The 18,335-nt window shown below is 54.9% G+C and overlaps 5 protein-coding genes across 5 annotated transcripts in view; 2 read left to right on the plus strand and 3 right to left on the minus strand.

Annotated features, from left to right (window-relative positions):
• LOC126579967 (low-density lipoprotein receptor-related protein 2) overlaps positions 1 to 3,949 on the minus strand; it is a 45,345-nt gene extending 41,396 nt beyond the window's left edge. Inside the window, exon 1 of the mRNA XM_050243764.1 lies at positions 3,815 to 3,949. The gene's annotated coding sequence lies outside the window, so the exon portion shown is untranslated. The remainder of the gene's footprint in view (positions 1 to 3,814) is intronic.
• Positions 3,950 to 5,050: 1,101 nt separating this feature from the next.
• On the minus strand, positions 5,051 to 12,359 carry LOC126579540 (protein virilizer). The gene is made up of 4 exons (XM_050242923.1): positions 12,156 to 12,359; positions 7,025 to 12,051; positions 5,988 to 6,928; positions 5,051 to 5,823 (listed from the first exon to the last, which is right to left on the minus strand). The coding sequence occupies exons 1-4, from the start codon at positions 12,213 to 12,215 to the stop codon at positions 5,243 to 5,245; spliced, it is 6,609 nt and encodes a 2,202-aa protein (XP_050098880.1). The 5' UTR covers positions 12,216 to 12,359; the 3' UTR covers positions 5,051 to 5,242.
• A 411-nt stretch (positions 12,360 to 12,770) lies between these two features.
• On the plus strand, positions 12,771 to 15,111 carry LOC126579547 (elongation factor 1-gamma). The gene is made up of 2 exons (XM_050242936.1): positions 12,771 to 12,901; positions 13,235 to 15,111. The coding sequence occupies exons 1-2, from the start codon at positions 12,893 to 12,895 to the stop codon at positions 14,528 to 14,530; spliced, it is 1,305 nt and encodes a 434-aa protein (XP_050098893.1). The 5' UTR covers positions 12,771 to 12,892; the 3' UTR covers positions 14,531 to 15,111.
• Positions 15,112 to 15,448: 337 nt separating this feature from the next.
• Positions 15,449 to 18,335, minus strand: part of LOC126579553 (probable glucosamine 6-phosphate N-acetyltransferase) — a 214,187-nt gene continuing 211,300 nt past the window's right edge. The window contains exons 2-5 of the mRNA XM_050242950.1: positions 16,999 to 17,031; positions 16,500 to 16,710; positions 16,230 to 16,419; positions 15,449 to 16,137 (exon numbers count right to left, since the gene is read on the minus strand). Of these exons, the coding sequence (XP_050098907.1) occupies positions 15,918 to 16,137; positions 16,230 to 16,419; positions 16,500 to 16,710; positions 16,999 to 17,019 (642 nt within the window). The 5' untranslated portion in view covers positions 17,020 to 17,031 and the 3' untranslated portion in view covers positions 15,449 to 15,917. The remainder of the gene's footprint in view (positions 16,138 to 16,229; positions 16,420 to 16,499; positions 16,711 to 16,998; positions 17,032 to 18,335) is intronic.
• LOC126579550 (ubiquitin-like modifier-activating enzyme 5) overlaps positions 17,875 to 18,335 on the plus strand; it is a 1,721-nt gene continuing 1,260 nt past the window's right edge. The window contains exons 1-2 of the mRNA XM_050242938.1: positions 17,875 to 18,079; positions 18,163 to 18,335. The exon at positions 18,163 to 18,335 is cut by the window's right edge and continues 1,260 nt beyond it. Coding sequence (XP_050098895.1) covers positions 17,899 to 18,079; positions 18,163 to 18,335 — 354 coding nt within the window. The 5' untranslated portion in view covers positions 17,875 to 17,898. The remainder of the gene's footprint in view (positions 18,080 to 18,162) is intronic.

Below are 18,335 nucleotides of genomic sequence, written 5' to 3' on the forward strand. Positions count from 1 at the left end.
TTTCTCAAATTGTAGTGTTTACTTAACATTTTAACAGTTGGTCTGTTTATGTAGGGGCTTTAATTTTAGTAACCATGAAACAATTACGTGTCTGTGTTATAAAAACTGATGTTGGATAGGGAGCGTCCAAGCCCTATTTTCAAAACCTTGAGGCATCTTGGAATCAAGCGCGATTTCGTATATCGAACCATTAAAAGAAAGCTTGAGAGTTCCTCTTTGAATTACAAAAAAAGATCGGGCTGAAAGCGGTCGGCTAGTACTGAAAAAGTGATCAAGGCCGTTCGGGAACGTATCCGATGTTATCCTCAACGTTCGATACGAAAAATGGCTACAGAATTGAAAGTTTTGATATCAACTACGTATAACTTTTTTAAATAGGAGTGAGAATGTAATGCTTATGAAAAATGGAAAATTCACGGAATTTCGGAAGCTAACCAGCAAAAAAAAAAAATGAAACAGCAACTCTTCTTCTGTATCACGGCACGCTGGCACGACTTGTGTTCTCTGATGAAAAGCTATTTGTTCTAGAGCAAAGTTGTGATGTCCAATCTATCGTATGTTGCAGAAACATTAAAGATGTAACAGATAACCAAAAAATACGTCCCCAGGTTTTCAAAATGCGACTAGTGTGATCTTTTAGGGGGGTATATTTCCCCTTTTTCATTGAAAAAGGCGGAAAAATTTATCCAACGTAATAAAAAAGATATCTTGTGTAGAAAATGGTGAAATCAAGCAAGGAAAGATGATAAGGGAACGAAAATTATGTGTTCCAGCACGATGGAGCGCTCTGGGGGGAGCAATTTTGGTTCAAAACTGGTGCAAGGACAATTCAACCATATTTTTAGAGAAGAATGAATGGCCTCCCAGTACACCAGATCTCAACCCACTGGACTTTATCGTTTGTTTCTACGATTATTGAACCTAAACGAACTAAAATTGTCGAATTTTATTCCGTTTGAAGCAACGATCCCAAAAAAATCGGAGGAAATGTCTATGAAAGTCGTCCGTGCCACGTGCGTTGGACTTTAGAAGTGATTGAAGCTCGTTAAAAATGAGTGGATAGGGGGTAACTCCGAAACCAATTTTTTAAATGATTAGTAGCAGTTTTTCTTTTAAAAAAAAACACACTCTGATGATAGAACATTATCTACCCGTTAAGAAAATATTAATGATTGAATTTGTATGAGAATATATTGGACACGGTGTAAAGCCCAAGCTGTTGGATATGAATTAGATACCGGTCCCTACCGGTGATAACAATTATCACGGACACTCGCCAGTGGCAGCACAAAACCATGGATCTGCCTAATGTGGCCTTGTGGGGTGCGTTTGAAAGTAAAGTTTCGCAGCAAATTTCAAACAAATGACAGCCAATGCTAAATGTTCTGCACTGCACTGTAAACTGCACTTACTATCCGTTGCCATGCCACCTTAAGTGAGCAGCAGCGTGCCCGTGATGCAGCAACCTGTTGTACCGGCGGCGTTGATCAACGCAACGAGAAACCCAACAACCCCGTGTAACCGATTCCTTCCTTCCATCCCTGCCCCCCCCCCCCCCCCCGCCCCGGCCACTGGAGGATGACCTCCAGGGAAGGGCATCCGCAAAGCGAATGTCATTCGCAGCAAAGCGGTCGCCTCTTCGTCCTTGAGCGAGGATCGATCTCGCACAGTGCGTCGCGTTCCCGGTGAGGAACCGGTTCCCGGTTTTTCCCTCCTCCTCCTCCTCCTGGGCCATTCTACTGTTGCTGCTTCTGCTGACAATGAAATCGAGGATCGAGGATCGTAGGACACACGACGTCGACCTTGAGCAACGCAACGGCAAACTCAAGCAACGCTAGTAGCAGCAGCAGCATCTCGCACTCCTGTCAATGGATGATGTATGCTGCTGCCGCTGCTGTGAACACTACGCTCACATACACACACACACATAAGCGAGCACTCCAGAACCGGTTCCACGTTCGGACGATGTCCAGATTCCCGGACAATGGGCTGGTGGCTGCACGGAGCGAGTTTGTCTCTTCAAAAACGGGTTTTTAGCACGACACAGCGCGCCCGCCCGTGCGATCACACAATATGGCGCCGGCTGTGCGGTCACGATCGCGGTCAGGCGTCAGACGGCGGATCAGTCCCCGGCAGCCAGGCAACACGGGATCAGGATTCGGGATTTATACCCTTGACACCCCCTCCACCTTCTTGGCAGCAAGCATTGGATGCTGCGCAATGCCATGAGAGAGAGAGAGAGAGAGACAGAGAGAGAGAGAGAGAGAGAGAGAGAGAGAGAGAGAGCGAGAGATACATTGAAGTCCTGGCATAGTTGTCCCTCCATGGTAATAGTCTCCTCTCTTCTCCCTTTTTTTCCGTTTTGAATGGAAATGTAAGAAGGCACCGGGAATTGGCGTTTTTCCCTTCTTCTCTCCCCCCCTCCCCCTCTCATCACCAACAGGCACTCCTAGGGCCTTCCGCTGGCCCCACCGGGGGCGCCAACAGACTACGCCGGACCTGGTCAATGATCTTTGGCCGACTTGCTTCGTGCGCTGCTTCTACCTGGCGTGCATGTGTGTGTCCCCATCGTGACCGTGACGGGGTAGCTGGGACCAGTGGGTAACGGTGGGACCCCCCCGGGTCTCCCCGGGTGATCGATCTCATGCCCAACAGCAAAAGAAGCAGCAGCGAGTGACATGCGAGATCCTTCGCTCGATCTTCGATCGACATCAATCCATCCCCCTCCTCCCGTCCCCTACAATTCCAGCATGACGGGGGCGACTGATTGGCGTATCCAGCCAGCCAGCCAGCCAGCCAGCCACAGGGGCTCCAGGTTCCAGTGTGCGACTTGCCGCCGTTTGTCATCGTTCTCGCTTTCTCCTCCGTCTCCAACACTTGGTGGTGTGAGGGGTGTGAGGGGGTCGTGTGTGTGTGTGATTCGGTACGCTACGCTTTCCCTCCAACTCCACACACACACACACACAAGAGCCACAGTAAGCACACTTGGTGCAACGGAGCACATATCAGCGTCTGCGTGCGTGTGGAAAGGAGTTGTCAAAGGGAGGGGGGGAGGGGGGGTTGGGATACGGCATGGCTCGGCCAAGAACCAAGACTCACCACTCAATGATCAGCAGCAGCAGCAGCAGCAGGATACCGTTAATTGAAGAGTCTCTTTTCGACCCCTTTCCTTTCCTTCGAGCCGTTCTCCGTTTCATTCTTTTTCTCTCCCTCTCTGTCATACACTGTGACCGCTGAGGACGCCATATCATGTTTGGTGGCTCGCGGTCCCGGTGCGATCGGTCGGTCGGTCGGTCGGTCGGTCGATGGCCAACAACAAAGATCTCGGTATCTCATCAATTGCGACAATCGAGTCTGCGTGCGATCACCACCTTCTTCCCCTTTTTTTCTCTCTCTCTCTCTCTCTCTCTCTCTCGGTTATCGGAACTCGACGATCTATCTAGAGCGCAGAGAATCCCCCCCCCCCCCCCCGCCCCCACTCCCCCCACAAGTATAAGTCCCCGAAGCAGGCGAATCCGCGATCGTCCTCGATTCCTACCTCGCACCGGCACCGAACCTGAGCGCAAGACGCGCTGAGATCGGCTTTGGGAACCATGATCGTGACCCTGAACCAACTTTCTCCTGCCCAGATGTACCAATGGTGGTGGTGACAAGGGATAAACAGAAGGAGGAAAACTCTAGCAGTTCCATGACAGTGCATGGGGTTGATCGAGGATGGTCCACGATGCACTTTACACAAACTTCTGGGAGATACTTTGGGGGAATGTTGGCTTGAAATCGGTCAGCAGAACTTTCGACGCACAGATACACTCACCCGCTCAGTCGTCACACCGCGGCCGGGCCGGGATTCGCTACAGTCGTCCTCAGAAACACTCGCTAAGAAGAAGCCACGCCAGAACCAGCAAACCGTCATGCGGACCACCGCTCGTGCCGGTCCGTTTGCGCAAGCGTCTCGGACGCAACTGTCCCACCTGGCAGCCAACCCCCCCCCCGGGGACGAGTTGGCAAACACGAGTGGGGTCCACCGGCAACGGGTGCACCGCTGGTTCCGGTGCACGTACACAGACCAGGAGAGCAGCCAGAGGAGAGCGCAACGAGCGACGGAGACCTACGCACCTCCACCTAATTGGCTTGCAGGGGCGCGTATAGCTAGCCCGTGAGGAGGGGGGGGGGTGGGTGGAGCATATGTCCAACAGCGAAGGAAAGGTGTATTAAAGGGAAAAGGGGTGGAAGGAAGATGGAGCAGGAAGAAAGAGCAATGAAGAATAAGAGAAAGAGAGAGAGAGAGAGAGAGAGAGAGAGAGAGCGAAAAAAAGAACGCATACATCAGGTTTAAGGGGTTGGTGGGGGGGTTGTCGAGGGGGTGAAACAAAAAGGGGATGAGTGGAGGTGGGAGAGGGAGCGGTCAACATAGCGGTGCGCTGTCTCTCGTTGTGTACTGGGTCGTTGCGTGACCCAATAATTTGTGTTGTCGCGGTAAAAAAAAACACACACCGAAACGCACACACCAAAGCAGGAATCGAGCATACCACGATGATGATGACGACCACACGTCGACGAAGGTGGACAAAAGCCAACGAAAGACGGATTTTGTGGGGGGATGCGGCAGCAGCATCCCCCAGCCCCCTCTCGATCAACAAACAGGTAGTGCGGGGATGCTGTTGCTGCATTGGGTGTCGGTGTGAGTGTGTTCCGGTGACGAAACACGCACAATGAGCACAGGGGTCAAAGTAGGTGACAATTATGATCGCTCTCCTTTCTCTCTTTCTCTCTCTCTCTCTCTCTCTCTCTCTCTCTCTTTCCCAAGCTCGACGATGCTCTGTCGGTTGCCTATTGTGCACGACCTTGGTCACTGCACTTGACTCGAAGATTGGCAGTCGATGGACATTCCCTTTTTTTAAAACAGGATTGATACTGTGGCGCACTGCACGACGAAGAAGTGAGGCCGGTGACCAAATCTATGCGAGCGCTGGAGCTCGTTCTTTCTCGGGAAGCTGTGATATCGTCACTGTTGGGGTGAATAAGGAACTGGCCCAGAACACCAGAGATGTACAATTGCGAACTCCCGGCACACCGGACTTTATTCGGTCGGTCGAGTTTTCCTACTTCAACCTCAACAGTTGTTCAATTGAATTGGCCTTCCCTGACCGGAAACACGGAGAGAAGGATACGCTAAGAGAGGTAATTGAATGTGGGAAAGGTAGCATGTAAACCTATAGCTAAAGGGTACCGTGTCGTTCCTTTACAGCGGTCGGCTGCTGTACAACCGGCTGCTGTACCGGTTGAAGCCCCGACCAGAGCGTGGTCGCTGCGTGCTGAAGTGGTTACTGTCCCGGTAATGGCCACCGCTACTGACTCCACTGCCACCACCACTTCCACCGCCGCCACCACCACCACCACCGCTTCCACCATGGCTGAAGTGTTTTCCGCCCGATCCGCCCCCATCGTGCATCGATGGAGAGGAGGACCAGTTGGAACCGGTGCCACCACCGCTTCCGCTACCACCACCGCTACCACCTCCGCTGCCAGAAACACCGCCACCGCCGCCGCCGCCACCGCCACCACTGCCGGACGAAACGCGACCACCCGCCCGCTCGGGATAGTTCCGACCGCGGCTGCGGTTCGAACCGCGGATCGTGATGATGTCGCGCGACAACTTGTTGTACCCTGTCGGGCCGGTCGGTTGTGCACCGCACGTTTCGAGCGCCAAGAAGTCGTCCACGTGCAGCGATGGTGGTCGCGATGTGTTCGGTGGCCGCGATCGGAACAGATCGCCTCGGATGGTCGGTGCCCTGCTGAAGCCACGACCACGCAGCGGTGTAGCTGATGGAACGCGGAGATAGCGTGAGAAGAATAACAGAAAGAAAAAGAGAAGAGAGAGAAAGTAAGAGCAAGCAACATGAGTATGGACGAATACAAAAATAAAATAAACAGAAAAAAAAGCGTCTAGGCTTCGGCACAACTAAACAGCAGCCTGATACACTTACCAAAGATTTTCTTCTCCGGCCGACCAGTGCTCGGTTCCACCTCAACGCGGCGCGTTCGGAAGCACGGTGCAGTCGTTAGGCGATCGCGGTTTGAATGCGGCGATGCGGACAAATGCAGCAAGCGCTTGCAGTCGGCCGTCAGGTTGGTGTCGCCAGTGAGGCAGGTTTTGGCGAGGTCCTGCAGATCACACGGTATCTGCTCCCGCTCCAGATCGTCCTCGCACGGCATAAAGCCCAGCCATTCGCTCGTCTTGAGCTGCTGCTGTTGTTGCTCGGTGGAAGATGAGGAGGAGGCGCCACACTCGTCGACGAAAACGTAAACGCTGCGAGAACCGTACTGCGTGACAATGCCTTCCGCCTGCGGCAACGGCTCCACCGCGATGACCGTCCAATCGATTGGTGCGAACGATTCGTCACCCGCATCGATCGCTGCGGTCAGCTGCCGGCGCAGATACTCGATGTTTTCCAGCGTGCTGCGACCGAACGGAACCGAGCCGGCGCTGGTCACCGGTGAGTCCGTCGACACGTCCATCAAGTCAGCCGACTGCTGTTCCTGCTGCTGCTGCTGTTGTCGATCCTCGTCCTCTTCATCCTCAGCCTCCTCTCCATCCTTGGACTTGGGTGGCTGGAATAGCTGTAGCATATCGTCGAGCAGGATTTGAGCGGAGCGTAAATCGTTGAGCTCCCCGCCACTGCCGGCTGTTGGTAGGAGCTGCGCGAGCTGACTGACAGGTAGTACGAGCGTTCGCTTCGGCAGATTCAAACCCTCCAGGCTGCGCTCGTCTATCTCGATCAATCCACGCCATAATTCGCTTAGCAAACCAAACAGGACACGCCACGGATTCACGTTGTCCCTCGCCTTGTGCAGGAATTTGCCAATCACGGTGCGCCATCCGTCGCTCCGGCGCAACAGATTCATCACCAGTGCCACGAAGGTAGTGCTGTTAGGGAAGCAGAAGTGATAACACCATGGATGAATATGTGGTGATGTGTGTAATTTGTGGTGTTTTTTTTTTCATTTGGTAGAAGAAACTTACTCGTTTTCCATCAGTAGTAACATGGTGCGGAGGGCGGCAATGAGCACACTGGGACCGATCTCTTCGAACGATACACACTCACAGCAAACCGTAGCGAACGTGTCGACAATGTCTTTCGGTGGCAGGGCACAGGCGAGCTGTAGCGCTGGATCAATGTCGGCGCCGAACATGAGCGCAATCTCGGCATCGAACAGGCTCTGAAACACGACGTAGATGTGCTCTTGCGTTTGCTGGTGCGCCGGCGTTTGGCCCGGCTTCAGCAGCACATTCATCAGCATGTCCATGATGCGCCCGGGCAGGATCGAGAGCAGCGACACCTTGACCGACGCATTGCACACTAGCCCGGCGAGAAAGCTGAGCAGCCGGGCGTGGCTAGTACTGGCCAGCCCGCCCGGTAGTAGCGGCTCCTGTACAATCAGATCGGCCAGAGATTTCGAGATCAGCAGCGTCATGTTGGGAGCTAGATCCGATAACTGCAGACAAACGCGGCTCAGCACAACCAGCAGCGGGGCATAGCTGGAGGTGCAGAGCGTCTGGATCAGCTCGCCAATGGCCGGGCTCTGGGGATGCAGGTGTGCCGACCACAGCTGACGGTCCTTGATTAGCCGGCTCACCTCGAGTACACTCAGTCGCTGGCGGCAGTACATCGGTAGCGGCAACGGTAGCAGCTCGCACAGAACCAGCAGACCCGGCAGGAAGTAGTTCGGCCCGTGCATCGTGAACCGCACCAGCTCGCCGACCATCTGCGTCCACAGGCTCCGCTGGATGTTCTTCGTGTCTAGGCCCTCGGTCGGCACGGGTTGCGTGTAGGCAAGCAGGATGCGCACGATCTCGCGCTGCACCTGGCGCGCATCCGGGCTACTGGTGGCAGTCGGCGGTACGCTTTGCATCAATGCGTACGTACGCAGCAGCGGCTCGACCAGCGCCAAGTCGCGGAACTCCGTGTTGCGACAGTCGATCAGGTAGGTGACGAGCTTGCGCAGGATGTGGACGGCTGGGCCGAGCACCTGCGTCAGTAGCACGCCCTGGCCGCTAGCCAGGCTCGACGCGTGGATGGCCGGCTGGTCGAAGTAATGGTTCAGCTTCTCAATCACCGACAGCAGCAGGGCCTTCCCGTCGGCCGAGTAGAACTGAAGCAACGTGTACTTGTACTTAAACTCGGTGTGACCGCCGTTCGGCTGCTCGTAGCCATCGTACTGCGCTATGCCGAGATAGCGCACTAGGCGTAGCGCTGTGATGAGATCACCCGGGAACGCCGTCACGTACTCGACGCTGCGCTTCATCAGCTCCACCAGTGGTCCAATGTCGACGTACGCGAACAGATCGTGCAGCTCGAGCGGCTTCAGATACACGGCCAGCTCCTGCAGCACCGTGCTAACTGACGGCTCGAATTGGTCGTGCTGTTTCACCAGCCCGAGCAGTGCTGAACCGTGCGTGGCCAGGTAGGTAACACCATCCGCGTGGCGCACGGTACAGTCAATCAGATCAACGCAGTAGCTAAGGATCGGTGACGATTTCTGCTTCACACAACTACTGCCGTCGCGACCATCATTGGTACCACCAACACCAACACCAACACCACCACCACCACCACCAGTTCCACACTGTGCAGCGTTGGCCTCCTCTTTGGCTAGCAGGCGCTTCTCACGCTCGAGTAGATCGAGCAGCAGACCCAAATTGCCGTCCATTCCAAGCACCTCGATGGCAAAGCGCCGACCAATGCCATGCGTCAGCTCGTACAGCGCTTGCAAACACTCGGCCAGGTTACCACGCTCGCGTTCCCGTGCAGCCGCGTCCGAGGCCACATCCAATCCGCTACTACTCGAGAGATGGCGAAGACCGGCCACCAATTCATCCAGGTGGTACAGTGTTTGTAGCTTGTACACTAGCTCCAGCCCGAGCAGCTGAGGACGGGTCAGGTCAGGTTGCAGCTCGTACAGACTAGCCTTGCTGGAAGCACCGTCCGGCACTGGCAACGGTGGTACGTGCTGGAACAACCAGCGCAGCAGCAAGTTGCTGACGTGCGCACGGTCGGCAAGGTAGCGCAACTTGGGCAGACTGCGTAGCAGCACCCCCAGCAGACCGTAGATGATCTCGCACAGTGACCCGGGTGTCGCTTTCAGATCTAGCAGGAGCACCAATGATTCGAGCAGCCGGTACGACTTGAAGAACTGCACGATCGTCCGGTTAACGTTGATCGACGAGGAGAGATCCTTGTGTATCTCGAACTTGGCCGTTACCGGTAGGAAGCGCTTTGGCTGGGACAGCGCTATCTCGTTCCAGGAGATCGTCTTCGTTAGCTCGGTCAGGCAGATCTCCAGCAGCTCCAACGTCTCTGGCTCCATCTGATGTGGCTCGGTGGTCGATGTGGTCACTGCTGTTCGCTGTTGTTCCTCGCCGTACAGCTGCTCCACGGTGGCCCCGATCAGCTTGACGTTCTCGTACAGTGTGATCTTGCGTAGCAACGACTTCAGGGCGAATGCGATCCGTGTCGACGGATTCTCCTGCAGCAGGTCGAGCAGCAGCTGGTAGCCGTTGTACGAGGGTGAAAGGAAGTAGTGCAGTGCGGCCCGGCTGTCCAAGCACGCGTACAGACTCCGGATGATCATCAGTTTGATCGAGAGGGCCATATAGCTCTGCGAATAGAGGCCTAGGAAGCGATCAAACAGATTGAACTCGTCCTGGGCAAGCAGCTGCCGCATGAAACACTCGTACGGGCCGAGAAACTCGGCTAACCGGATGCCAGCCTTCATGTGGCGCAGCTTGTACGCCGGCTGTGCCTGCCCCATCGCCAAATCGAAATCGAGCGCGATTCGGATGCAGTTAATCAGCCGCTCGATGCCGCACCAGCCATCCTCGATCCAGCGCTCCAGCACCTGTTGGAGCGCGTCCCGGGCATCGTCCTTCTGCAGCAGCTGGCTGAAGTGCAGCACCAGCTGCTCACAGTAATCGACGAACCGCTCCCGCCAGTCGGCACTCTCCTGCTCGAAGCCTTCGGTTGCCTCCCGATTGTAGCGCTCCTGGGCAAGCAGGTGCTCGATCGTGAGCAAGATCTTCTGCTCCACCCCACTGAAGCCACTGTTAGCGTCCTGTGGCCGCTCATACCGCACCAGCGTGGCAGTGAACGGATTGAAACATTTGCCGTACTCGAACGCATAGTCCCCTCCACAGTCAGAGGACTCGTAGTCGTAGTCCTCGGGGATCTCTTCGTCGCTCAGGATGGGCTCGAACTGTTCTGTCACCGACAGCATATCCTCCTCGATAGCCGTCATCGTGGGCGACTGCACCGGCGAGATGTGGGTCGGCAACTCGCACTTGCCAGGCGGTAGAGGCGGTGAGCTAACCATCGGCGGTCCAGCGCTCCCACCGCTTGGTGCATGAGGAGACAGTTGGCGCTGGTGGTGATGGTGATGATGATGGTGGTGCTGCTGCTGCTGCTGTTGCTGCGAGTGATGCTGGTGGCCGTGCTGGTGCGGGTAATGATAATGGTGCTGGTGGCCGTGCTGGTGATGACTGTGATGGTGCGCTGGTGGTGGCGGTAGCGGTGGTTGTGACTGTGGTTGCTGCTGCTGCTGTGATGATTGCACCTGCTGCGATTGCCCACTGTTGCGCGTTCCGCTGTAGCCCGAGGAAGGTGAATGCTTGGACGGTGATCGGATCACGCTCGCGACACTCCGCTTGTCCCGTCCTGTATACTTGCTGCTGGGCAGGGTTTGGGTGGCTGCCCTGCTGTGGAAGCCCGACCCTTTACCCAGCTCCTCCATCTCGGCCAGTATTTCGTCCGGCTCAATGATCGAGCCTCCCACCATGGGCGGTTCGTCCTCCTCTTCCATTTCCTCCGGTGAGGATTCGTTGCGATCCGGCGAACGGGGACGACGGGGCGAACCGATGGGCGAACGCGGCCGTCGTCGGTCCTCCTTCTCGACGTTCCGCTCGTACGACGAGTCACGGTGCTGCCCCCGCTCAAAAGAAACGCTACGCAATCGACGCGATCGCGATGAGAACGGTGGCAACGGTGGTGGCTGGTAGTCTGGGCTGCGGGACCATTCGCGTATGTGCTGCGACTGGCCGGACTGTTTGGTCGCCGCCGGAGGTAGAGGGGGCGGTAGCGGGGAATCCAACTCTTTGTCGAGGCTGGGCGATCGCGAAAATTCATCGCGGCTACTGTGACGCCGCAGCCGTGGTGAACGGACGGGTTCGTACGCGTACTGCTGCTGCTGCTGGGGAGGCGGCAGTTGCGTCTGTAGTTGCTGTTGTGGCGTCGGAGTTGGCTGCTGCTGCTGTTGTTGCAACAGCGCCTGGTGCTCGGACGTACGCAGTTGCTGCGCCGAACACTTGCCGCGCTTCTCCTCCAGCTCATACTCGTTTGGCAGTATTTTGCCGCTTTCGAGCGGCTCGTAGATGGGTTCCGATGGGCTGGCCACGTTAGCGACTGCCGCCGCCGCTGCCGCTGCCACACGCCGTGCGTACGGCCGCGGATCCTTGGGGGCATCTTCGCTGTCATCGTCCGGGTACTCTTTCTGCACAAACACCACGTTCGGATTGTGAATCACCACTTCCTGGTTCCACTCGACCCCACACCCGATCGGTTCGGCGATGCCACCCGCTTCGTGGCCGCCTACCAGCAACGCATCACTCGGATGGGGCGTTGTTTCGCGCGGCGATATGATCGGTTCCGCGATGTTGGTGGTGAGAATGCCGTACACGGCGAGCGTCAGCGTGGTGTACCAACCCTTCAGCACCAGCCCATCGGTTGGGATGCGACGCACGAATTCCTCCGCCCGCCGGTCACACTCCAGATGGATGCAATTGTTCTGGTTATACTCGAGCTCGCCCAAACTCTCGAACACGGCTGCTCCCGGTTTGCCCAGATCGTTCACGAACAGTTCGATGTGGAAGTTGGAAGGGTTTGTTGCGCCGAGCCGAACGCCGCCTGGGAAGTCGGCATGCACACGGGCTCCCAGCGGTATGATGCGCACCTCCGTTATGTAGACTGGGTTGGGAAACTGCACCAGATCCAGATTACGCTGTGTGCAACGGCGAAAAGGAAAGATGGACCGATTAGTACGTGAGTGTGGGACATGCTACTGGGTAGCTGCCGCGAACGGTGCCCCTTCGCCCTTAAGCTTACCTCGTAGGAATCGTGAGAGAACGTATCGAAAAACAACAGCTCCGGCTGTTCGACCTCCATGCTTCCGGTTACCCCGTTGATCCGGATTGGCAGGAAGGCAGGCGGCTGGAATGTTTGGATCTTATCTGGTTGGCCGGTGTCTATATTACCAATTAATTCCCAAACAAACTAATGAAAACAGCTTTCGGCGTCGCGTTTCTCTCGTGCACCTCCTCTTTTGCCTGATGACGCGCGCTGCGCGAAATGCGCTAGGGCGAAAAGGTAAGCGATCGGGGCGAATTGGCGAATTTGTGAGCTCATAAAATTGACAGCTGATGGTGCGATCGTTGCACACACTTGCGTCGTTTACAATTACTACTGTAGGTGTTCAACTAATGTTGTAGACGTATCATTCTGGTAAAACAACCTTATCCAGGCACCAATTCCTTTCGTTTCCTTTCCTAAGCAAAACCGTAGAATTTTTATCGCATTTCCATTGTTTTATGGTCGACTAGCATGTTTACAGACAACTTTGGAGCTCAGCGAGCAGTAGCGTGAGTAACGAACACGCTAGTGTCACTACGAGTGGTCGCACGCGCACACATACACGGAATCGATGTACACCGGCGGTGACGACAGCGGCGACTTCCTTTTTATTTCCGCTCCGGGTCGACACGTACCTGTGTACCAGCACGTCTTGTGGAAAATCGCAAAAGCGCTGTTGTTCCGTGTATCATTCGTGTGCAGAACTGCTTAAAATGGCTGGGGTAAGTAGAGTGACCGCGCAGAAAGTGCAGTACGGTCTCGGTTAGGGCGTAATAGCGCCGAAAAAAAAGAGCCGGAACTCGCGGCCTGATCGGTCGACGTCTGGCGTGTGTCAGCAATGGCAGCAGCCGGCCATTGCGTTTGCCGTTGCTGCTGCGCTAACGTTGCGGCTGCGACTCCCAAATTAGGTTATAGCCGGTTTGGTCTGATCCGGCCGTAGGACATAGACACAGCGTAATTGCGGCCCCGATTGTGCGGCACATAGCTGGCCCATAGCCTGGCCCGATGATCGATTGTGATCTCATTCGGGGGGATTCTTCTCTTTTCGCCCACAGACGCTCTACACATACCCCGAGAACTTCCGCGCGTTCAAGGCGCTGATCGCCGCCCAGTACTCCGGGAAGGCGGTCGAGGTCGCGCCGGGTTACGTGCACGGCGAGACGAACCGCAGCGAGACGTTCCTGAAGAAGTTTCCGCTCGGCAAGGTGCCGGCGTTCGAGACCAAGGATGGTCGCTGCTTCGCCGAGAGCAACGCGATCGCATGGTACCTCAGCAACGAGCAACTGCGCGGCGGTGCGAACGAGGTCCAGCAGACAGAGGTGCTGGCATACCTTCATTTCGCCGACAGCGAGCTGCTGCCGGCCGTGCAGTCCTGGGTCTACCCCGTGCTCGGCATCATGCCATTCAACAAGAACAACGTTGAGCACGCAAAGGAGGACCTGCGCCGTACGCTGACCGTGCTGAACGAGCGGCTCACGCGCCAAACGTTCCTTGTTGGCGAGCGAGTGACGCTCAGCGATATCGTCACCTTCGCGACACTGCTGCCGGCGTACGAGCATGTGCTGGATCCGTCGTTCCGCGCCCCATACACCGCGGTGAACCGCTGGTTCACCACCATCCTCAACCAGCCGCAGGTAAAGAACGTGATCGCCTCCCTGGCACTGTGCGCAAAGCCGGCCGTGGTCGATCCGAAGAAGTACGCCGAGTTCCAGGCGCGTGTCGCTGGTGGTGCAGGCGGTGACAAACCGGAGAAGGCGGACAAAAAGAAGGAGAAGAAGGAAAAGAAGCCTGCCCCAGCGGCGGCGGCGGCAGCTGCACCAGAGGAGCAACCGGACGCTGCCGACGAGCTGATTGCGGCCGAGCCGAAGCAGAACGATCCTTTCGAGACGCTGCCGAAGGGTACGTTTAACTTTGACGACTTCAAGCGCTTCTACTCGAACGAGGAGGAGGCAAAATCGATCCCGTACTTCTGGACCAAGTTCGATCCCGCCCACTACTCGATCTGGTTCGGCGAGTACAAATACCCGGAGGAGCTGACTAAGGTGTTCATGAGCTGCAACCTCATCACCGGCATGTTCCAGCGGCTGGACAAGATGCGCAAGCAGAGCTTCGCCTCCGTCTGCCTATTCGGCGAGGACAACAACAGCACCATCTCGGGCGTTTGGGTATGGCGTGGACAGGATCTCGCCTTCAAGCTGTCGCCGGACTGGCAGGTCGATTACGAGGTGTACGACTGGAAGAAGCTGGATCCGGCCGACGAGTCCACCAAGAAGCTGGTCGAGCAGTACTTCTCCTGGAGCGGCACCGACAAGCAGGGTCGCAAGTTCAACCAGGGCAAGATCTTCAAATAAGCCAGATCTCGCCGTTCTGTGGCGTGGCTGCTTTCTTGTCCGTCTGCGGCGTCCTCCCTCCCATTGCCCATTTTGTGTCCACCATTCTTCCATCCCTTTAACATATAAATGCAGACCCTTTCCCTTAACGCGCCTTCTACTGCTACTACGACGAGTGGTGCGGGATGCCACCCTCTCCCCATCTCGTCCCTCTTTCACGTCGCTCTCCAGTGCTCTCGTGTGCTTACTTTTAAGCTATTTAAGCTGACAAAATCGCCATTGTGTACTCAACGGGTGCCACTGCGAATCGCGATCCACATACCTTACCCGCTGGCCTGGTGCTGGTTGTTTCCAACAAGTTCATCCCGTCGGCGCACAACAACCACCCATCTAAAGATCATATGACCAGGAGGAACTATAACAGTGTACCGAAGCGAGCACAGCTGATAGGTCGTCGCACTCGCATGGAAAAGAGAACGAGAGAAAGTGTGTGTATGTGTGAAAGAGAGGGAGAGAGCTGCTTTTCTTTTGCGATCAACGGTCGTCTGCGATCAATTTGTTATATGAGAAATAAACTGAACGAATTTTTCGTGTAATGTCAACTCCGATGTTCTGTGTTTTTCATTCTGGTAACTAAAAAAACCAACATCCACTACACTGTACGGACTGGGCAGCTGCTCTCCCTTCCTTTTACGGCGTTCTATGAACAATTTTAAGTAAAATATAGAGAACAGTATAGCCGAGAGAGCATTTGTAGGGTACAAAAAAAAACATTTTGGGAGACTCAACTGCTGCAATGAAGTAATGATGCTTTGTTCACATTGAAACAGAGGGAATTCGTAAAGAATGACTAGAAATACTCTCGCCAAACCACGCCAGGATTTTGCAAACGTGAGTTTTACGATTGACCTCTTGTAAGTGACTTTATAAACCGCTGTCTACAGTTTTACCAAATTTTATTACCCAAGTTCTTAATAAGCTCAAGCACAACCACCATGTACAATTGAAGTAAAATTTTCTAAAGCCTGATAGCTTGGAAAAAAAATGTTAAAAGTTTTAAGTACTACCTTCAAGTGGAAAAGAAATTATAGAAATAAAAAGTCAAATAAAAAACATTCCTATTATGTACCAGATGCCGCTGCCGGGGGCAAGTATTGCGAAGTGCGTGTGCTGTGGCGGCGAGTAAAGAACCACCGTGTACCGGGCACCATCACTGCAATAGCACAGACTCCCCCGGGGTCCTGTGAATAAGTAAATCCAATTGCAAAATAAAAAATACGCGGTGATTTGCGGAATTTTGCGTTGGCAAGCGTGCGGACCGGATGCGCCGTGCGCGGGGTCCGGCGGAACGATGAGAAGGTTCCTAGAGCTTGGATTTACTATTTACAGCAGCACCGGTGGCTAATTGTCAGGAGGGCTCCGTATCGTCCGGCTGGTTACCATGGCCGGCCGTCCGGTTGCTGACTACGCCAGCACCCGCTTCGTAGCGTATGTTCATCGTATTGGCGTTGCCCGGTTCCAGTACGTAGCCGATCGACGTGTAGAACGGTATCAGCTTGTCCTTGCAATCCAGCGACATCTTGTAACAGCCAAGTTGGTCGGCCAGAAGGGTTACGGTGACGACGATGCTGCAATGAAAACGGGAAGGCGATAAGCCCCGGGTTTTGTTTCCATATGACTGACTAGCAGCAGACCAGCAGCTAGCTATGGTTATGCTTACAGCTTGCCGAGCTGCTTGCCACGGTACGTATCATCCACTACGACGTCCTCCAACCGACCGCGCGTGCCACACCCGTGGATGAACTTGCGCTCGAGTACGAGCGTCGCACTGCCAATAATCTTGTCTAGACGCGTGTCCACGATGACCGTCACGTAATAGTCGCCGCTCGCTCGCATCTGCGCAAATCGATCTGCGGACACATCAACATCCATCAAATTATTCGGTCATCCGCCCCCAGCTGAGAATCAGAACGCAAGCGAGCGCACTTACTGAGGAACTGCGTGAGCGACACATCGCCAACCTTAGTCAGCTGCGACAGTATCTGGAGGAAACCACGGTGATAATCCCCGGTTTGCAGCGGACGAACCTTAAGCCATGGTTCTCCCGGGACCGCAGCCGAGATGCGTGGATTGAATTTGGCCGGCGAACGAAAGAAATCGAGGCTCAGGAGCAGAGCCGGATCGTACAGCGAGAGCTCTTGCTGCAACGAGATGGAATAAGAATATAATCGACTAGCAGAGGAATGTCCAGTCCGGCACCCGGAAATCAGCGCTCGCTCGTTGACCTTGAAAGAATATGCGATAGCTCCGTTGCCGAGTGACCTTCGATGGTTGATAAACAAACCGAAAAGAGAACAAGTACCATCGGATAGCGTAGCGGGAGCGGTGGTGAGCAATGCCACGTCGATGCTTATCAGCGATGGTGGTAGGAGATGATGGTAATCCTTTCCCTTTTCACACCCCTTCCGAAAACAGCACACGAGACTTACCTCCAGCAATGGGGCCCCCATATTTCGGAAGCACTAATCCGAACTCAGCCTTACCAGCACACCACTCACAATCCACAGAACAATACGGTATCGCGTTCGCGGGCGTAATCAGACAAGAGGCTCCCACGCTTATCAGGACCTGGCCGGGAATCAGGAATGCCCCCGGTATTCACGTCGAGTGGAAATCAGCAACCGATAGCTGGCAACGACATGCTATCGCCCATACCTGCACACCGCGTGTGTGCTGCTGTTCGTCGCTAGTCGTGTGATCCTAGTTGGCACGCGGTATTCCTCTGCGACACACGTCCCGCTGCCAGCGTGGAACAATTCGTGTCGCCGATCGAGTAAAGCAAACAGCCGGATGGGCGGCAGGCGGGCGAGCGGCAGGGATTCGCAAGACAATAATCGCCAAACAACTTTCTCTTCTGGTTCAGCCGCACCGCTCCACAGCAGCAGCAGCACCAGCAGCTACCGAGAGCACGGCAAGCAGGCCCGGTTTTGTTTTGTTCACCAATTGACAGCATGCTTTATGCTGTGCGCATATCATAAAACAACATAACATTGCGAGGGCAACATCGCAATCGGTAATTCGTGGTCCACCATAATCCGGATTTAGCATCGACTTGTACTTGTACGTGATCGCGACAACACCGTTTCGTTTTCCGTAAATTGAATGGTCGTAGAATTTAAAAATTTACAGCCACATTGTTATTGTGTGTGCGTCGCGAACAGGCAGCACTGACACACACGTCAGCTGTTTGCTGACGCTGCGTTTGCTGACGGCAACACGCGACGAGACGTTCGTTTACCGATTGCGAAAAGTGCGTTCGATCCGGGAGACACCAAAGCGCTACACGAGAGTCGTGATTTGGAAAAGATAAGCAATATATAACTTGCAGAATGTCCGCTCAGCAGAGTGAAACGGTCCAGGTAAATCCGAAAGGTGCAGGACGCGAGCGGATCGAGAAGATGTCGGCAGAGGTGGTCGATACCAATCCCTACAGCCGCCTAATGGCCCTGCAGCGTATGGGAATCGTGAAAGAGTACGAGAACATCCGCCAAAAGAGTGTCGCTGTTGTAGGTAATAATCTTCGGGAATGCCCCAAAGCAATGCGCCCCACCGTGTCCCCCCAAGTTAACCCTCTTTCCGTTGCGCATTTGCAGGTGTCGGTGGTGTGGGCAGCGTTGCGGCGGATATGCTGACACGCTGCGGTATCGGCAAGCTGCTGCTGTTCGATTACGACAAGGTCGAGCTAGCCAACATGAACAGGCTGTTCTTCACGCCGGATCAGGCCGGCCTCTCGAAGGTGGAGGCCGCGGCCAAAACGCTCAGCTTC

Source organism: Anopheles aquasalis, chromosome Y, assembly GCF_943734665.1.
Source record: "Anopheles aquasalis chromosome Y, idAnoAquaMG_Q_19, whole genome shotgun sequence".
Classification (NCBI taxonomy): Eukaryota; Metazoa; Arthropoda; class Insecta; order Diptera; family Culicidae; genus Anopheles; species Anopheles aquasalis.

Coding starts and splice junctions, on each gene's coding strand:
- LOC126579540 (XM_050242923.1), bottom strand. CDS start 12,215: ATGGAGGTCGAACAGCCGGAGCTGTTGTTTTTCGATACGTTCTCTCAC. Junction 6,929..7,024: donor TTACTACTGATGGAAAACGA/GTAAGTTTCTTC, acceptor CTTCCCTAACAG/CACTACCTTCGTGGCACTGG. Junction 5,824..5,987: donor GCCGGAGAAGAAAATCTTTG/GTAAGTGTATCA, acceptor GCGTTCCATCAG/CTACACCGCTGCGTGGTCGT.